Raw genomic sequence first — 16,221 nt, 5'->3', positions numbered from 1 at the left:
ACACTAAACCACATCACTCAGTACAACATCTAAACATTTCTTGAGCACCTCCAGGGACTGTGACTCTATCACCTCCCTGGGCAGCCCGTTCCAGCACTTGGCCACTCTTCCAGAGAAGTGTTTCCTAATATCTACCCTGAATACCCCCTGGCACAAATGAAGGCCATTCCCTCTAGTTCTATCACTAGTCACACGACAGAAGAGGCCAATCCCCACCTTATCCCTTCAGGTCGTTGTAGAGGGTGATAAGGTCTCCCCTGAGCCTCCTCTTCTCCAGACTGAACAATCACAGCTCCCTCAGCCACTCCTCGTAAGACTCATGCTCCAGACCCCTTGCAGCTTCATTGCCTATCTCTGGATGCTCTCCAGGGTCTCTTTTTTGTAGTGAGGGACCCAAAACTGAACCCAGTACTTGAGGTGCAGCCTTACCAGTGCTGAATACAGAGGGATGATCACTTCCTGTTCCTGCTGGCAATGCTATTTCTAGCATAAGTCAGGATGCCTTATTATTATTGGCCTTCTTGGCCACCTGGGCATGCTGCTGGCTCATGTTCAGCCAAGTGTCAACCAACACCCCCAGGTTTGTTTCCTCCACCCAGACTTGCAGCTGCTCTTCCCCAAGCCTGCAGCGTTGTCTGGGGTTGTTGTGGCCACAGCGCAGGACTCAGCACTTGGTCTTGTTGAACTTCATACCATTGGCCTCAGCCTAGCTATCCAGCTTGTCCAGATCTCTCCACAGGGCCTTTCTACCCCCTAAAAAGATAGACTGCCAACTTGGTGTCACCTGCAAACTTAATGAAGGTGCACCAGGTCATCAATAAAGATATTGAACAGGACAGGCCCCAGTACTAACGCCTGGGCAACATCACTCACGACTGGTCACCTGCTGGATTTAATTTCATTCACTACCACTCCCCGGGTCTGGTCATCCAGCAAGTTCCTTACCCAGCATACAGTGTACCTGTTTAAGCCCTGGGCTGCCAGTTTCTCCAGGAGAATATTGTGTGTCAAAGGCTTTCTGTTTTTATGAATACTCCCCTTGCAGGTTTCATTTCTGGAGATATTATGTGCTATTTCCAGTAAGTTAAACCTAAACTGTGGATATTCAAGTTACGGACACTCAATTCCTCTGGTAAGGAGTTTTGTATTTACAGAAATTCAGAGACCTGAAACATGGGATGACTTGAAATTTAAGGCAAGATGTTCAAGGTCAAGCTTTATTCTGTCACTTGGGTAGCCAAGACTTCCAGTGTTTTTAAAAGTGTCCCAAATACAAAATATGAGGACTGCCTAAACACCTAGAAACACATGCTAGAGTAGGCTGGTAAAACACATGAAAAATGTCAAATTAATCGTCTTCTCTCAAAGACAAGAGGCTTGGCTACAAGACATGGCCACTGCATGAGAATGGCAGGATATTCTACAAAGAGGAAGCAGCTCTAGGAGTTCCAGAAGCCCACAGCTTTTTGGAGCCTGTGACTCCCACTTAAAGAGTTCACTGAGTTCGGCCTGATGCTTGTGCATAGTCTATGCCCTTTTCCTTCAGACAAACCTAACCAGACACTTATTTTCAAGTGTGGTATGTTCACCATGTTACCTTGACTTCTCTCAAATTCATGCACTCATCCCATGAATAGAACTTCCTTTTCATTCTGAAATAAAAGTCAAAGAAAGTATTTTCAGTAACAGAGAATGCTTTTAGAACAAAACAAGATCCAGATACGTTATTTTCTTAATACAGCACTAGCACTTTCTTGAACCAAATTTAAAACATTCCACAATACCTTTCAGCAACATAATCAAAGCAAACATAACTCTTACGTTTATTAGAAATTTAAACTACTTCATGATTGATTGTTGCAAACATTTTTAGTTGAGTAGTTAACAGGAGACAATTTATACTATAAAGTATTTCTAAAAGCATCGAGGACACACAGTCCTGTTGCATCACTTAAATTGTGCCCTTAATAAGGAGGACAGCAACAGTGACACTGAAAATAAAACTGGATTTTGAAACAAGAAAAGCTACTTCTTTTTGCCAAGTCACACATTCTAGGAAAACAAGAACACTTGAAACCTGCAAAGTATCTTAACTGCCTGAAATTATAATTAGTCAGCTGTATAGATTAGTCCTTTTTTTTTTTCCCAAGCCTATTCAAAGATATTAATATGAAAAAATAGTGTCATTTTTTCAAGCAATATCCATACATAAAAGTATTACACTGTTGTGCATAGACTGTTGTGTTTATTTGGAAGTCTTAGGTAAAAATATGAGTAATTAGGTGTTACTCAGATTTTGGGAGTGGGTTGTGAATGCCGTGTTCTTTACTGCATTTCTCTACAGTTCTAGATCCTACAGAGCAGCTGTTTAAAACTAATATTTCATTTAAGAGGCATTCATCTTCATTCAAAACTATTCCCTTTCCAAATCCCCAACCTGGAAAAAAAATTAAAAAAAATAACACAAAACAATTCCAAATCCTGAGATACCAAGAATGGAAAACATTTCTCATTGCTCCATTTGCCTGTAAGTTATACAGATGAATGCATCTCCAGATGTACTAGAAGGAAGTATGACCCACACTCACTTACTTAAGCAACTGAATTAAATAAATATTTTTAAAAAGAGACATTCTTTTTTCTTGTACATAGACTGCATAGAGCAATAAAGTCAAAATCTTACATCTTTTCAAGTATCTTTACTCTGTGCAGACGTTACATACCGTTTGATGGCCACAAGCTCTCCTGATTCATTGCTCTTTCCCATCAAGACACTGCCATAGGTGCCATCACCCAGCTGCTTCATGATTGTGTAACGGTTCATTTTTTCTTATTAAACAATTGCCAAAGGTTTATGAAATTCTGGATGTCTTCTGTATTTTTGAAGGATTTTTTGCCTTTTGATTTTTTTTAGAGAAACCTTCTTCCAGATAGCCTAAGGTTGCTGGATGTTTCCTCATAACAGAGCAGGATGGTCACCGGTCTCCTCTGAATTACATGTATTTTGAGATCCACTGAGAGGTAGAAGAGCATGGTATTTCTCAGCAGATCCTGAAAAAAAAAATGATTAGGCAAATACGTAATTTTATGGTGTTTTAGGCAAAAGACACCCTGTAATTTCTTTATAACAGTAACCTGAGATCTATTTGTGTTCTTTAAAATAGAACACCTCAGTATGAGTAGTTACTTTAAATCCTTCAGGCCGAGTCTAGGATTAGGGTCAGAATAAGCAAGGAACAGACAGGCAAGATTACTGTCATAATCCCCTACTCCTACAGAAGCAAAGAAATTTAACTAGACCCAGGAAAATCTAAAACTACTTACTGCAGCATTTATTTACTGTAACCTAAATGCTTAAATACCAACCATCTACTGTTAACCTAATTCCAGCATTATCTCTCACTCGTGTCTCTGCTGTTTAAAAATCCAAAATAACTCAAGTGAGTTGACATGCACTGTCAGCCTACTTCAGCAAGAGATGCAAAATTCAGCACACAGCTTTATCCTCATGCCAGAATTAGCTACAAGTTGGTAAGCCTGTCCAAACAGATTAAGGCACTCAAACTCAGTAGGTAACAAACCTCAGGCTTGAGATTTACAGGTCTGGCAAAATGCAACAATAAAATTGGCCTTTTTAGGAGCGTGAAACCAACAAGCTGGAGCAGGCATCTGCTCGATAAGAGAAACACCTGCCTGGAAAAAGCACTAAATACCTCTTCTGGTTGATGTACCTGTAGAAGCCTTTCTTTTTCTTCTTTGCACCCCTTTGCCAAGTCCAGTTCCAGCTGGGCCTTGTCCATCCGTACACAGCTTAGCAGCATCCCTACACTCTACCTGTCCCTGCTTCCACTGCCTGTGTTTTTTTCTTCTTGCTCTTCAAGTTTGACCAGCAGGTCCCACTTCTGCCATGTTGGTTTCCTGCCTTCCTTTCCTCACTTCCTACAACTGGGGATGGAGAGTTCTTGTGTCCTAAGCTTCCTTAAAGATCTGCCAGCTCTGATATGCTCACTCATCCTTCAGAACAGTTTCCCAGAGAGGTTTGTTGACTAACTCCCTGAAGAGCTGGAATTTGGCTTTCCTAAAATTTAGCACCTGGATTTTATTCTTTGTCTGCATAATATCCCTCAAGAGCATGAATTCCACCCCTGTATTGTCACTACAGCCCAAGCAGCCTCCAATCCTGATGTCATCAGTCAGTTCACTTGCATTGGTGAGCAACAGGTTCAGAATTGCATCCCTCCTGGTAGGGCTGTCTAATACTTAAATCATGAAGTTATCCTCGATGCATTTCAGAAGCCTCCTGGACTGCTTACAGCTTACTGTGCTAATTTTCTAGCAGATGTCAGAAGTCCCCCAGCAGCACAAGAGCCTGCGATCATGATGTCTCCTGTAGCTGGAGGAAGAAAGCTTCATCAACAGGCTCTGCTTAATCAAGCAGCTTGTAGTAAACATCAACCACATGTCTTTCTTTGATATCTCAGTCCCTAACTTTTACCCAAAGGCTTTCGACTTGCTCATGGCCATTCCTCATGGACATCTCTTCACTCTCCATTCCTTTCTCAATGTAGAGGGCAATGCCTCCTCTTGTCCCTCCTCACTTGTCCCTTCTCAACAGTTTGTAGCTGTCAACAGCAACACTCCAGTCACGGGAATCATCCCACCAGATTTCTGTCACAGCAACTACACCACGGTGTTCTAGTAGCATTCCAGCTCCTGTTTGTCCCAAGTTGTGTGCAGTGGTGTAGAGGCACTTCAGCTGGGCAGCCTGCCTTGTTGCCTTCTTCCTGTAAAGCTTCCCAGTTGCTTTCTCCTGTTGTCTCAGAGGTCCTGTCTCACTGTCCTAAGATCTCAAATGTGCTGCAGTGTTGCAGCAGGTTGAGGGCCCCAGCTAGTAGCCTGTACCTCTAGCATTGCCATGCCATCCCACACCTAATCATGGATAGGCTCACTATCCAATTTCCTCCCTCTTTGAACCTAGATTAAAGCTTTGCCGATGAGCCCTGATAGCTATTTCCCAAAGTCCCTCCTTTCACTTAGAGAGAGATGAAACCAAACTGGTGCCTGCAAGCCCAGTGTTATGTAGGACACTCCATTGCAAAAAAAAAAACAAACAAACAAATTTTTGACAGTGGATCTAGCCACAAAATCAGGTATTTACAGACAGGAGCCTTCCATTTCTTTCAGTGTCCTTATCCACTATGGGAAGCAAAGATGACCCATGTCATAGACAATGAAAATCACCACTGTACTTTTAACTGGACTTTATATACATATATTATATCCTTTTCCTGTCTATCAGCTTTCTCAGAATTCATTCCTCAAATTCCTCAGTGCGCTCTCATCTTTAATACTTTGAACATCATTTCTTCTACAAGACCATCTGTTGGCTGCGGCAATAAACAGATGATCAAGTGTTTGTGCCAAACTAAAATACATACTAGCCAGTCATATCCTGCTATTTACTGATCGTTAGAGTTGTGTGTGTGTATATATACAGACATACATAAACACATAGACATATTATATTTACATATACAACTTCCTGAAGATCTTCCAGTACACATTTTTACAGCATCTAAAGCAATGACAGACTGCACACACAACACAAAGTGAAGTTAATTGTAGGAGGATTTGGATGCCTGCACTTCTCTGTTTCAACAAGCATAACTGCACATTGTTATGACTTGCTTTTCAGGGAGAGCACTGCAGTATGTGTCAAATTTGGACCTATATAACTCCTACTCTGGCATTGTATACATTAAACATTTTTGAGAACTCACACATATGAAACATACACTGCATTTCATTTCGACTTTCTGCTTTCTAGGGAAATGAACTAAAATACCAGGTAAGAAAACTCTGCGTTTGTAATAAACAAAGACCCAAATACAGATACACTCCTGATTTTTTGACCCTTAAGTCCTAGGATCTGGGTGCCTAAATCCTATCAGCTTTCCAAGCCAATTTAGAATGACAAATTAATTATTTTTTATATTATTTTATTTGTCCAATTTACATTCTTATTTCATCATGTGCACTTGAAACAGTAACACACAAATAAAAATTCTTATGTATTATAGTAGATTGCAGACATAATAAATGTACATTCTGCAGTATATTTCATTGCCTTATTCCTTTTCTGTGGCATACCGTAGTTTTTAGGGTATGAGCACAGCTAATCAAGTTAAGTACAGAAATTTCAGATGTTCCTTCAGTAGTCATATGGAAATGTCAAAATCGCTCTGTGGAAAGGCATAAAATCACATGAAAACTATGTAAGTCGACATCAATATTTAAGAACCATAATACACATCACATACATTCACCACAATATGAATGCATGCCAAGCTGTTCTACTGATGACTATCATGAACTAGCTGATGTAGTCACTTATGTTAACAGTCTGATAGTGATAGGACAAGGAAGAAAGGTTTTAAACTAAAAGAGAGAAAACTGAGGTGAGATGTTAGGCAGAAATCATTACTCAGGGGGCAGAAAGGTGCTGGCACAGCTGCCCAGCAAAGCTGTGGTGCCCCATTCCTGGAGGTACTCGAGACCAGGTTGGATGGAGCCCTGGGCAGCTGAGCAGATGAGGCAGCCCTGCCTATGGCAGGGGTTGGGACTGGGTGGGTTTTAAGGTCCTTTACATTCTAAGCTGTCCTATGATTCCATATTTCCATGCTCTAGACAACCAAATTTTGCTACAATCAACATCTGCACACTTGGTAAAGTTGTCATAATAGTTCTGTCTCCCAAACAGATGGGAAATCCTATTGCAAACAACAGCTTGTTTTATACTCCTAATGACATGCTGCCTATAATCTCCTCACACGGGATTACGGAAGGATGAAAGCAGGGGACAAATAGAGGACAAAATGCAAACACTGGAAACCATCCACTGATTTGTATAAACTTAGAAAATCTGAACTACTATGTATTTTCAAATTTTAAGCAATACTTCTAGTGATTTTAAATATCTGCCTTACAGTTTAAATTAGAATTAATAACAGCCAACTATCTGCATTTCTGCCATACCTGAAATAGAGATAACCAAAACTATCACCACCACACATTAAACGGGCTGCTCACATCAAAACACAAGCCGAAATAGCCACAAGCCACCAGAGAGAGCGGGCAGATAGGGAAAACACAACCCCGTTTACACCAACCTATCTGCCAACGCGGAGTTCAGCAGCCCGGTAGGACACATCCCACACACAAAACGAAACATCGCTCCTAACCCGCACCGCTGACCCGCGCCTCCTGCCCCAGACCCGCGCCGCCCGCTCACCGCAGCGCTCCGGCCCGGCGCTGCCAACCGCGAACCGTCGCCCCGCCGCTTCGCCTCGTTGCCGGGGCGATGCAGCGAGTGAGCGGGGCCTATGGAGGGACACGCCTCTCCGTGATCACGTGGGAAAGCGGGGGGTTAAAACCCTGAGCCAAAGGCTGATTGCGGCTGCAATGTCTTTTCGTAAGCTGTAGTGCAGCTGTTTGCCTGCTCTTCTTACGCGGGAATATGAGCACGCTCGCTGCTAATTTGCTGTTGAAAGAGTCCTCTTTGGGTGTTGATGCTTGGCTGGAATGCCAGCAGAAGGCGGGTTTCTTACGAATGGCTTTGCAGCCAGTGACAGCGGGTATGCTGTAATTAATCGGTGTTGTGTGAACTTCACTTTGCTTTTGTTTGGGTTATTTTGATTAGGTTATTTTCCCACTGATGGCTGTGTTGCCTATGGATTCTTGCAAGCCCATGGAGGTGCCGTATTGAAATGCCTCCCATTTTTGTTCATTTTTAACCGTATTACTGCATTAACAGAAATTGACTCTCTCTCCCTTTGTTCAAGAGCTAGAAGACCTCTGGGGTCCGGGGCTGGGACAACACCAGGTGCTGTCCTCACTAATTCTCAGGAAGGTGGGCTCTAACACCCCTGGGCTAACTTCTCGTCCTTAGGAAGAACTATGGCAATCCTAAGGCCTTGGTTCCTTTATCTTCATGTTGCTCCTGCTGATAACAATGGGAATCATAGATTGGAAGGCACCTTAGAGTTGCAACCCTGTGCCATGGGCAGGGCTGCCCCCACCAGCTCATCTGCCCAGGGCTCCATGCAACCTGGACTTGAACACCTCCAGGAATGGGGCACCACAGCTTCTCTGGGCAGCTGTGCCAGCGCCTCACCACTCACTGAGTAGAGAATTTTTTCCTAGCATCTAATGACATGAATGACATGAGCTTTCAAAACTGTGTAGCTCATCTCCTCAGAAGACGTACCCCTGGAAATGTGTTGTGTCCTGCTGCATGGTCCAGCTTTGTGAATGGGAGTAGCTCAGTTGTATTAGATAATAACTCCCCCAAAAAAGGCGCAGACGAAAACCCTATAAATCCAGAAAGAAACCCCAGAACCCACTCAGGAAAAAGCAAGAAACAAACTCAGGAGTTCTGCCCCGCTGCACCATTAGCGTCTCCAGAGGAGCTCTGCTTCCCGCCTTCCCACTATTGCCTCTGCCTGTGGAGATGATGAAGGCCTCAATGGGTGCCTCAGCAGAGAGCAACGGCTGAGATCAACAGAAGCACTCAAAAAATTGTTGAGCAGCCTCTTATCTCTGGGAAGAGATCCTTTATACACCCAAGCTTTCAAGCCTTGCCATTAAAAGGCTGCTTTTTGATATAAAGGGCATCCTCAGCCTGGGGACAGCTGGTGCTTTCCTCAGCAGGGCTCTTGTTGGTGTGAAGCTGGAGCCACAGATGGCCAAGTTCAGAAAGCCCATTCTTCCCCTCCACAGCTACACTCTAACAGGAATTTGTTAGGCAGGACATCTGCAGACCAGGATGTGGGCAGCCCAGAAACCGTGCTTGAGGGGCACAGTGAATGGAGAAGCTACTTGAGGACTGAAGGGAGCACATCTTTCTTCAAGGCTGCTGCTTCACTCGAGAAACACGCTTTTAAAGTCAATTCCACAGCTATATAAACCAGCAAGGAGGCACTTGATTTCAGCTTTTTGTTACAGAAGCTAGCATCACATTCAAATTGCTGTATTTTGGACAGAAAACTATGTACAACACCCGATTGAATCCATCTGCTCTTTTATCTGGAAAGGTTAAGGCGTAGGTACGTGGTCCCAGAGGCTTGTAGATGAAAAGCAGCAGCACAAAGAGAGGCTACAATAATATTCAGAGTTTTTATTTGAGGGCCACAGGTGAGACAGTAAGCTAATTGCTACCATACCTTTGTATTGTGCTTAAACAGCTGCTGTGTTCATTAGACATTAATCTCCCCCCCCCAAAAGTAGCATTTTAACAGTTGTCTGCATTTACTCAGCTGATGTACAAAGTTCTGCTTAAAAGGCTGTGTTATGAGAGCATGTAGCATAACAATTTAAGCACACAGGTACAGCAACAAGCTTTATACCAGTATATTAACAGCACAAAACCCCCACAGCTTGTCCTGGCGTTTTTAGCACATCTGAAGGTAGAGTCACAGTCATCTAATTTCCCTAAAGCCACAAAATGGGGTAGCTTACATCTTTAAAACTCTGTGATTTTGAGATCTTCTATGAATCTCTTTCCAGTCATTTTGCTGGACCTTAATTCCTTTCCCCACCTATACCCCTATTTTTCTTCTAATGTTAGGCAGCTTTATCTTAATTTTTATTCTACTCCCAAACCGATTGGATATGTTTGAGAGTACAGATCAGAAGTTTCAGTTCTGTGTATAGGTATGGTGTTGCATATTTCTGACCCCAAAACTTGGTTCAAATTTTCTGGGCAGCAACTTGCCATTTGCTTAGCTTAGTGTGTAGGCTAATTATCTAACTAATGTTGCTCACCTGACTCATTTCTGTAATCTAAACCACCTTGTAGAACTGCCACAAAAATTTAAAAAGAGCCTGGTGAGACAGACAGCAAATACACTAGAAGTCAATGTAAGCTTGATGTAGATGAATTCATTTAGTCACTTGATAAATTCCAGCTTCAAGTGGCTTGAGCTTTTAAAATGCTGATCAGTCCACTGCTGAATATTGTTGGTTAATTTGCTGTGCAACTCCATTTCAAGTATCAGACTGTGCATTGTTCTCATAAAAAATACAAAGTTAAAAAAGCAGTGCACCAAATACAATGACTTAAACCCAAGTGTTTGTACACCATACCAGACAAATAAGTTTTTGTTATTAATTTGATGACAGCATTGGAAGATTCTGCACACTGAAGCCAACCAGTGAACCACTTGTGTTATATTATGTGTTGTTTTGTGTTTAAATGCATATTTATTAAAAGCATACAGTAGCATGCATGCTCTTACTCAAAAAAGCAAAAATATACAAAAACACTTTCCAAAATATTTGAGTGTCTAAAAAGTTAAAATAGTAAATAATAATTGATGCTGTTACCTCGACCAAATCCCTGCATACACAGCTTTCTTGCAAAGCATACTGTTTTGGTTTCATTAAATAGCACTAGACAGCAGCTTCCAAAATATGTAAATTGAAACCAGCAATGCTGTCTTCTTCTGGGCCTACTGGAGAAGGGTTTCATTAGCTGAGAGCCTAGAGCTGCAAGTTCTCAAGTTTTCTTTGTTAAGTTTGGTTTTTGACCTCTTGCTTTGTTGGTTGCTTTATTGCCAGGAGAACTTCACTGTCGGGGGAGGGGGAGGGAGTTAGGAATTGCTAGTAGAAGTCCCTTGGAGAAAAGAGAAAGACCTAATTGTGAGGCAGGAAGAAGAGTAGTAGTAATTGACAAGGTTTGTTTGCATTGACCTGCTGTTTTTAAACAAAAATGCAGTTTCCATGCAGGTTTATCATTTCTCTAGCCCACTAGTTTTTGCATTCCTTACATAGATCATGGCAGGTGGATAGATCATTCAGATAAATTATCCTGCAACTTGTCTCACTCTCATTTCTTTCTGTTGGCTGTAACCTGTAGCCACTTCTATTTTCTTTTTCAATTGCCTGGGGTGTGTTTTCCTTTCCCAATTGGAGCACTCTCTCTCCAACCTCTGGGAGGAACAGTGGCTCTAAGCAGATCACAGTCTCCATTACAAGAGGCTGCTTACTTCCTTTGTCTCCACACCACCATCTCCCAGTCATGTCTGGACATTTCATATTACTTTAGAGGTACATATATTGATTTTTTTTTGGGGGGGGGGTGGAGGAAATGTGCTTCAGCTCCAGAAAGCAACAATGCATTGCTTTCTCACACCTCCTCAAATCTCAAACAACACACCATTAGCGCAACCATTAATTTCCCACTTGACCATCCCAATAGAATTTAGGTAACATTTAGTCAATATTCAGTACTCTCAAACCTTAAGGTTTGTCCTTCATGCTCAGCATAGCTGTTCCCTGGCGGTAACCCGTACCGATAGGCCTCCACACTCTCCACTGGTTCGGACTTTGTGGTGATTGGGTCGTGCTGGTAGAGCAATGCCGACTTGATCATCCCAAAGTCTTCCTGAATCTTCATCCCTGAATAGATAGTGCCTGAGACATTTTCAGCCACATGTGTATAGCTCTGAAGGTTTTTCATGTCGCAGAGGTTGTCGCTGTATTTCAGCATGGATGGCTTGTAGGCCTGGTAAGACACCTTTGTGGTGGTTGTGATGACAGTCTGTAGTGGTGGAGCCATGGGAGAGGGGCTGGGACCGTATTTGCCGGAGTACTCACCACCATAATAAGGGTGGTTAGTGTTTGTTTGCATCTGACCATAGTCGCTCCTATCTCCACTGCCAGTTTTCCCCCAGATGGGTTTCAGTCCATAATGCCTACCAGTATGGTCAAAGCTCTTGTCAATGCTGGTCAAAGAATTATAGTGAGATCCATTCAAACTGATAGGGTCAGCATCGAGGGGAGGATTTGCTGGATCTTTATAACATGATGGGTAAGGGCTGGAGCTAATGAAGGGAGGAACTCCAAACTCGTAACTACATGGCCTGGGCACATAGATCCTCTGACTGGGGCACTTCTGGTATGGCAACAGCTGGTCCTCTTGGAAGCTGGCCGAGTCATAAGACATCTTGTAGAGATCGGTATTTTGTGGCAAAGGGTAAGGCTGAGCTGGAATTGAAAAGCTCGTGTCTGTGACAATACTGACTCTTTCTGGGACATCTATGGAGGGCAGATTTTGCATGTTACTGACATAACCACTGCTATCATGGTATCTTCCAGCCTGGAAAGGACAAGAGCTTTAAGATTCAGGGGTGGATTTTGCCTACAGTGCATATCCTGACACTTGCACTACTGATCATTTCAGTCCCAAATAAAGAAATGTAGCATGATATAAAACTTTACGTTGTCCTGGACTTCCCAATATATACTTCTGATGACTTTTTAACTGACTCAAAGCTTTGACTTACCTCTGAGTTTAAAAGTCTCTTTTTCTGGGAATTCTGAGAAGATAACATATGCTTCTTAATTGCACTTCGTCTTGCCTCTGCCTCCAATTTACTCTCTGGTCTAGGGTGGTCATGGATTCCTTTAGCCTAAATAAGGATAATCAAAGAATGATACGTGAATTGCAAGTGGGTAAGAGAAAAAAAATGCAGTAATAAAATGAGTGGTATCCATGACATAACCAATAGTCTTGCACTAGAGATCTCAGAGGAGAAACTAAAGAACAAGGAAGGATTAAATTTAGAAATAAATTAATAAAACTCAGTTGTGACTTGCAGGTAGAGAAAAGGAAGAACTGAGGGAGGAGAAGCCAGTGATTACTGCAGAGCTGCGAGACAGAATGATGAAGGAGCAAAGGCTCTACCCATGTCTAGGGCATTCAGAAGTAGCTGATCAGAACCAAAGGGATGGTGGTGGGAAAGGATTATAAATCGAGTTTAATTGGTTTTTTGCACTCAGTTCTGCTTGATAACATCCGCCACTAAAATGACAATAACAGGCTTTAAAGAGGTTTCTCTCTACTTTAAAACAATGACCACTTTCTTGAAGGAGACTGAGAAACACACCCTCGAAAGCCATCGAAAAATGATCTGCTATTGAAACATCTGTGAATACCCAGATGTATCCAAAGCTATATTCACATATGATAAAACAATGTATGACGCATGCGGTTACCCATTACACTTTCTAAGTGGACCTTCACGTAGTCCCTAACACAAACTAGGAAACTTAAAACTGCTTTTAAAATGCCGTCGTTTCTCAGATAGGTGTTAACTTCTAAGTGAGGCAGTATCAGCAATTTTGATAAAGATCTTTTCAGTCTTTGCATCTGTACAACAGATATCTCATTAACAGGAATGATAAATAACAGGTGAGAATTTGGAAACGTCATCAGTTTGCTTCCATTTACTGACTGGAAGAATAGAGTTCACTGGAGTCTAGGTCAAGGAAAAAAAACAACAACAAATTCAGCAGAGAATGTCATCCCAAAACAGAAGCTCTTCTGAAGTTTTTGTCCTCACATGGCTTAAAAAGAAAAAGCAAGAAATCAGTATGAAGTTTCAAAACAATTTTCTAAATATTGTTTTTTTTTTTCAGCAAGTTTTAAAATCCTTTTTAAAATGTTATTTTCCACATCAAATGATTTTTTTTCGATTTGGTCTTAAGAAATTTAAGTGAGACTTTCCTCATTTTTTAATTTTAGAAAATAAATCCTAGGTCCTTGTCGAGATTCAGTCATCAGACACATGCCAAGGTGTAGGACAAACCCTTTGTTCCCATTTGTGTAATGTCATCAAAAGAACTTCAGACACCATTTGCTATAATGGTGTTATAGCAAAGATGGAAAACGTTAAACTCGAGTGTTTTTAAAAATATACTGCTTTTTTAAAAATACAGCCAAGTGTTACTGTTTTATTCGTTGTGCCATGTTTATAATACACAGGAATCCATGCACAGACTAGAACTCCACTATGCTCACTCTGTCCGTGCACTTATATGTATATATAATTTGAAACGTGTGCTTTTTACCTGGAAAAATATTGCTTTGCCATCCAGTCTCCAGAAGTTGGTGACGGGATAGCCGCTGTGCCCACGGCAAGGGATGAGCTGGAGGGCTGCATTGCAGTTCGGACAGGCTTTCTCTGCAAGTACAGATAGAGAAAACGCTGGTTTGGAGGGAAGGCAGAAGGCAAGTACAGCGAGTCCTTCACTGAAATTCACATTGAGGTATGATACTGAAGGAAACAAGCTGCAGAGTACCAAACATAACTGAACGGTAAGGACTAGAGCTGTATACTTAACAAAAGCTAGCGATTGAGAGCACGGTAGGCCCAATTTGTCCTTAGTTATTTACAGGCAGACACTGACAAAATTGGGAGCTAAATATATCCCTCACACTCTTCACAGCGCATGCAAACACATGCAATTCGTGCAAGGCAGACTTTCAAGAAGGCAAGGCTGATCTCTGTTCAGAAATCAGGCCCAGCTGAGGGAATTAGGTCCCCTACATCCCCCCTCACTTTGCTGCTTCTGCCGCGCCTTGTCGCAGATGGCGGGCCGCAGCTGCAGCCTGGCACCGCCGGGCAGGGCACAGCTCCCTGCACACACCACCACGCCCAGGCAGGACTTTTTCAGGATCTGGCAATTGTGGTTGTTGGTGTTGCGCATGGCCCAGCCGCTCAGGTGCCGCTGCGCGTTCTTCTCCTCGCTGGAGTAGATGAGGCGCACGTAGCCGTCCGGCCATTCCTGGAAGGCGTCGAAGCGCTCGGGCTCCTGTGGCAGGGAGAACAAAGGAACATGAGCAGAAGGGGAGACTTGATGGCGGCTGAGTTCTGCTCTCTGGTGACAGTGACAGGACCCAAGGGAATGGCATAGAGCTGCGTCAGGAGAGAGTCAGGTTGGGAGTTAGGAAAAGGTCCTACTCCAGAGGGGTGATGGGCATGGAACAGGCTCCTCAGGGCAGCGAGCACAGCCCTGAGTGCTGGAGTACAGGGAGTGTATGGGCAGCGCTCTCAGACGTTGGGCTGGATTTGGGTAGTTCTGTGCGGAACTGGGAGCTGGACTTCAGGATCCTTCTGTATCCCTTCCAACTCAGCCTGTTTTATGATGGTGCCACCTTGGGGTTTTGTCCCAAGGCTTCTTTCTATGACCTCTCAAGCAGCAAAATTGGAAAAAGCGGAAAAGAATAGCTTTTTCAGAAAGAGCCTGTAACAAGCAAAATGCAGCTTAAGCTTCCATGCCTCAAGAGTCAGGAGCCATTCTCTTTTTGCATGATTTCTTCTCATAAAGAGCAGCAAGGCAGTGGCACAGGCTGCCCAGGGAGGTGGAGGAGTCATTGTCCCTGGAGGCGCTCAAGAACTATGTGGATGTGGCACCAAGGGTCATGGGTTAGTGGGCATCATTGGGATGGTTGGTGGTTGGACTAGATGAGCTTAATTGGTTTTCCAACCGTAATGATTCTATGATGACCAGTAATAAGAGGGTCTCTTGTCACCAATGCTCCTTTGCCCAGCTGCTGGACACTGCCTCATTACCAACACTCCCTGTCTGCCCACCACCTGTGTGCTCGTTGTGGAGCTGTGCACCTGAAGACTGAAAGCTTCAAGTTTTAGTTGGACAGCATTTGCTTGAAGTGCATCCATAGCAAGTAGAACAAGGAAAGAAAAGAACAAACAAAACCCCCCCAAACAAGGCACAGACATATATATTCCACTATATAAGTAGTGGTTCAGAGAAAGGATGCTCCCATTTGGGATGTCACCAACTTGCTGGCATTCCTTATCAAAATGTAGTTGCCATAAAATTAAGTAACGCCTAATATTTTAAACTCCAAACACAGCAAAAATAACAATTTCCTGCAACATTCCTTTAACACACATATACAGCACATGTGAGCCATCCCAGGGAATTCAGGTGTTTGTAGAATTGACCCATTCTGTAACTGCACGTTATGTGTAAAATTAGATGCACAATGAAAAATATGTGGGTTGAAAACATATTAGGAGCTTACAAACAGAGGGAAAAAACCGATCTGAATACTCATTTCCAAACACATTCAATCAGACGTGAGCAAACAGGTACAATATCCTGTTTTAGATGATTTAGATGATTTAGCAGATGGTTTAGATGATATCAGCAGAAAACAGTCAACCGTAGATTCTTTAAAAAGACTTAACAGGGGAAAGATAGAGAAGGAAGGTCGTTTTAGGAGCTCGCACACAGCTGGATAAGACCGTGTATTAAAGCACCACGTCCCACCCGCAGCCATGCCCCGGTACCTGCGGCAGCTTGGGGTCGTTGATGTCCCAGGTGAGCTTCATGCTGGGGGCAGCGGCGGGC

General features: G+C 42.9%; 3 protein-coding genes across 10 annotated transcripts in view; 1 reads left to right on the top strand and 2 right to left on the bottom strand.

Annotated features, from left to right (window-relative positions):
• Positions 1-10,447, bottom strand: part of MAK (male germ cell associated kinase) — a 29,556-nt gene extending 19,109 nt beyond the window's left edge. For 2 of the 3 annotated variants that reach the window (XM_019613747.2, XM_019613748.2), the window contains exons 1-3: positions 7,292-10,447; positions 2,724-3,051; positions 1,598-1,652 (exon numbers count right to left, since the gene is read on the bottom strand). In XM_019613747.2, coding sequence (XP_019469292.1) covers positions 1,598-1,652; positions 2,724-2,824 — 156 coding nt within the window. In that variant the 5' untranslated portion in view covers positions 2,825-3,051; positions 7,292-10,447. The other variant, XM_031552753.1, reaches the window with a different exon arrangement.
• Positions 10,448-10,501: 54 nt separating this feature from the next.
• Positions 10,502-16,215, bottom strand: GCM2 (glial cells missing transcription factor 2). The gene is made up of 5 exons (XM_010708363.3): positions 16,161-16,215; positions 14,403-14,655; positions 13,912-14,024; positions 12,345-12,470; positions 10,502-12,157 (listed from the first exon to the last, which is right to left on the bottom strand). Exons 1-5 carry the CDS (start codon positions 16,200-16,202, stop codon positions 11,276-11,278), a joined length of 1,416 nt encoding a protein of 471 aa, XP_010706665.1. The 5' UTR covers positions 16,203-16,215; the 3' UTR covers positions 10,502-11,275.
• SYCP2L (synaptonemal complex protein 2 like) overlaps positions 14,668-16,221 on the top strand; it is a 26,078-nt gene continuing 24,524 nt past the window's right edge. For 3 of the 6 annotated variants that reach the window (XR_004159132.1, XM_031552750.1, XM_019613745.2), the window contains exon 1: positions 14,668-16,191. The gene's annotated coding sequence lies outside the window, so the exon portion shown is untranslated. The remainder of the gene's footprint in view (positions 16,192-16,221) is intronic. The other 3 variants (XM_031552752.1, XM_031552748.1, XM_031552751.1) reach the window with 1 other exon arrangement.

This window comes from Meleagris gallopavo, chromosome 3 (genome assembly GCF_000146605.3).
Source record: "Meleagris gallopavo isolate NT-WF06-2002-E0010 breed Aviagen turkey brand Nicholas breeding stock chromosome 3, Turkey_5.1, whole genome shotgun sequence".
In the NCBI taxonomy this organism is placed as follows: Eukaryota; Metazoa; Chordata; class Aves; order Galliformes; family Phasianidae; genus Meleagris; species Meleagris gallopavo.
Note: the sequence above shows the minus strand (reverse complement) of the source record. Positions and strands in the feature narration are given on the sequence as shown.

What these genes read in the sequence shown, in the direction of transcription:
- GCM2 (XM_010708363.3), bottom strand. Translation starts at nt 16,202, where the DNA reads ATGAAGCTCACCTGGGACATCAACGACCCCAAGCTGCCGCAG. An exon ending in GGCGCGGCAGAAGCAGCAAA is followed by an intron (nt 14,025 to 14,402) that starts GTGAGGGGGGAT and finishes CTGTACTTGCAG; the next exon opens with AGAAAGCCTGTCCGAACTGC. An exon ending in AGAGACTTTTAAACTCAGAG is followed by an intron (nt 12,158 to 12,344) that starts GTAAGTCAAAGC and finishes TGTCCTTTCCAG; the next exon opens with GCTGGAAGATACCATGATAG.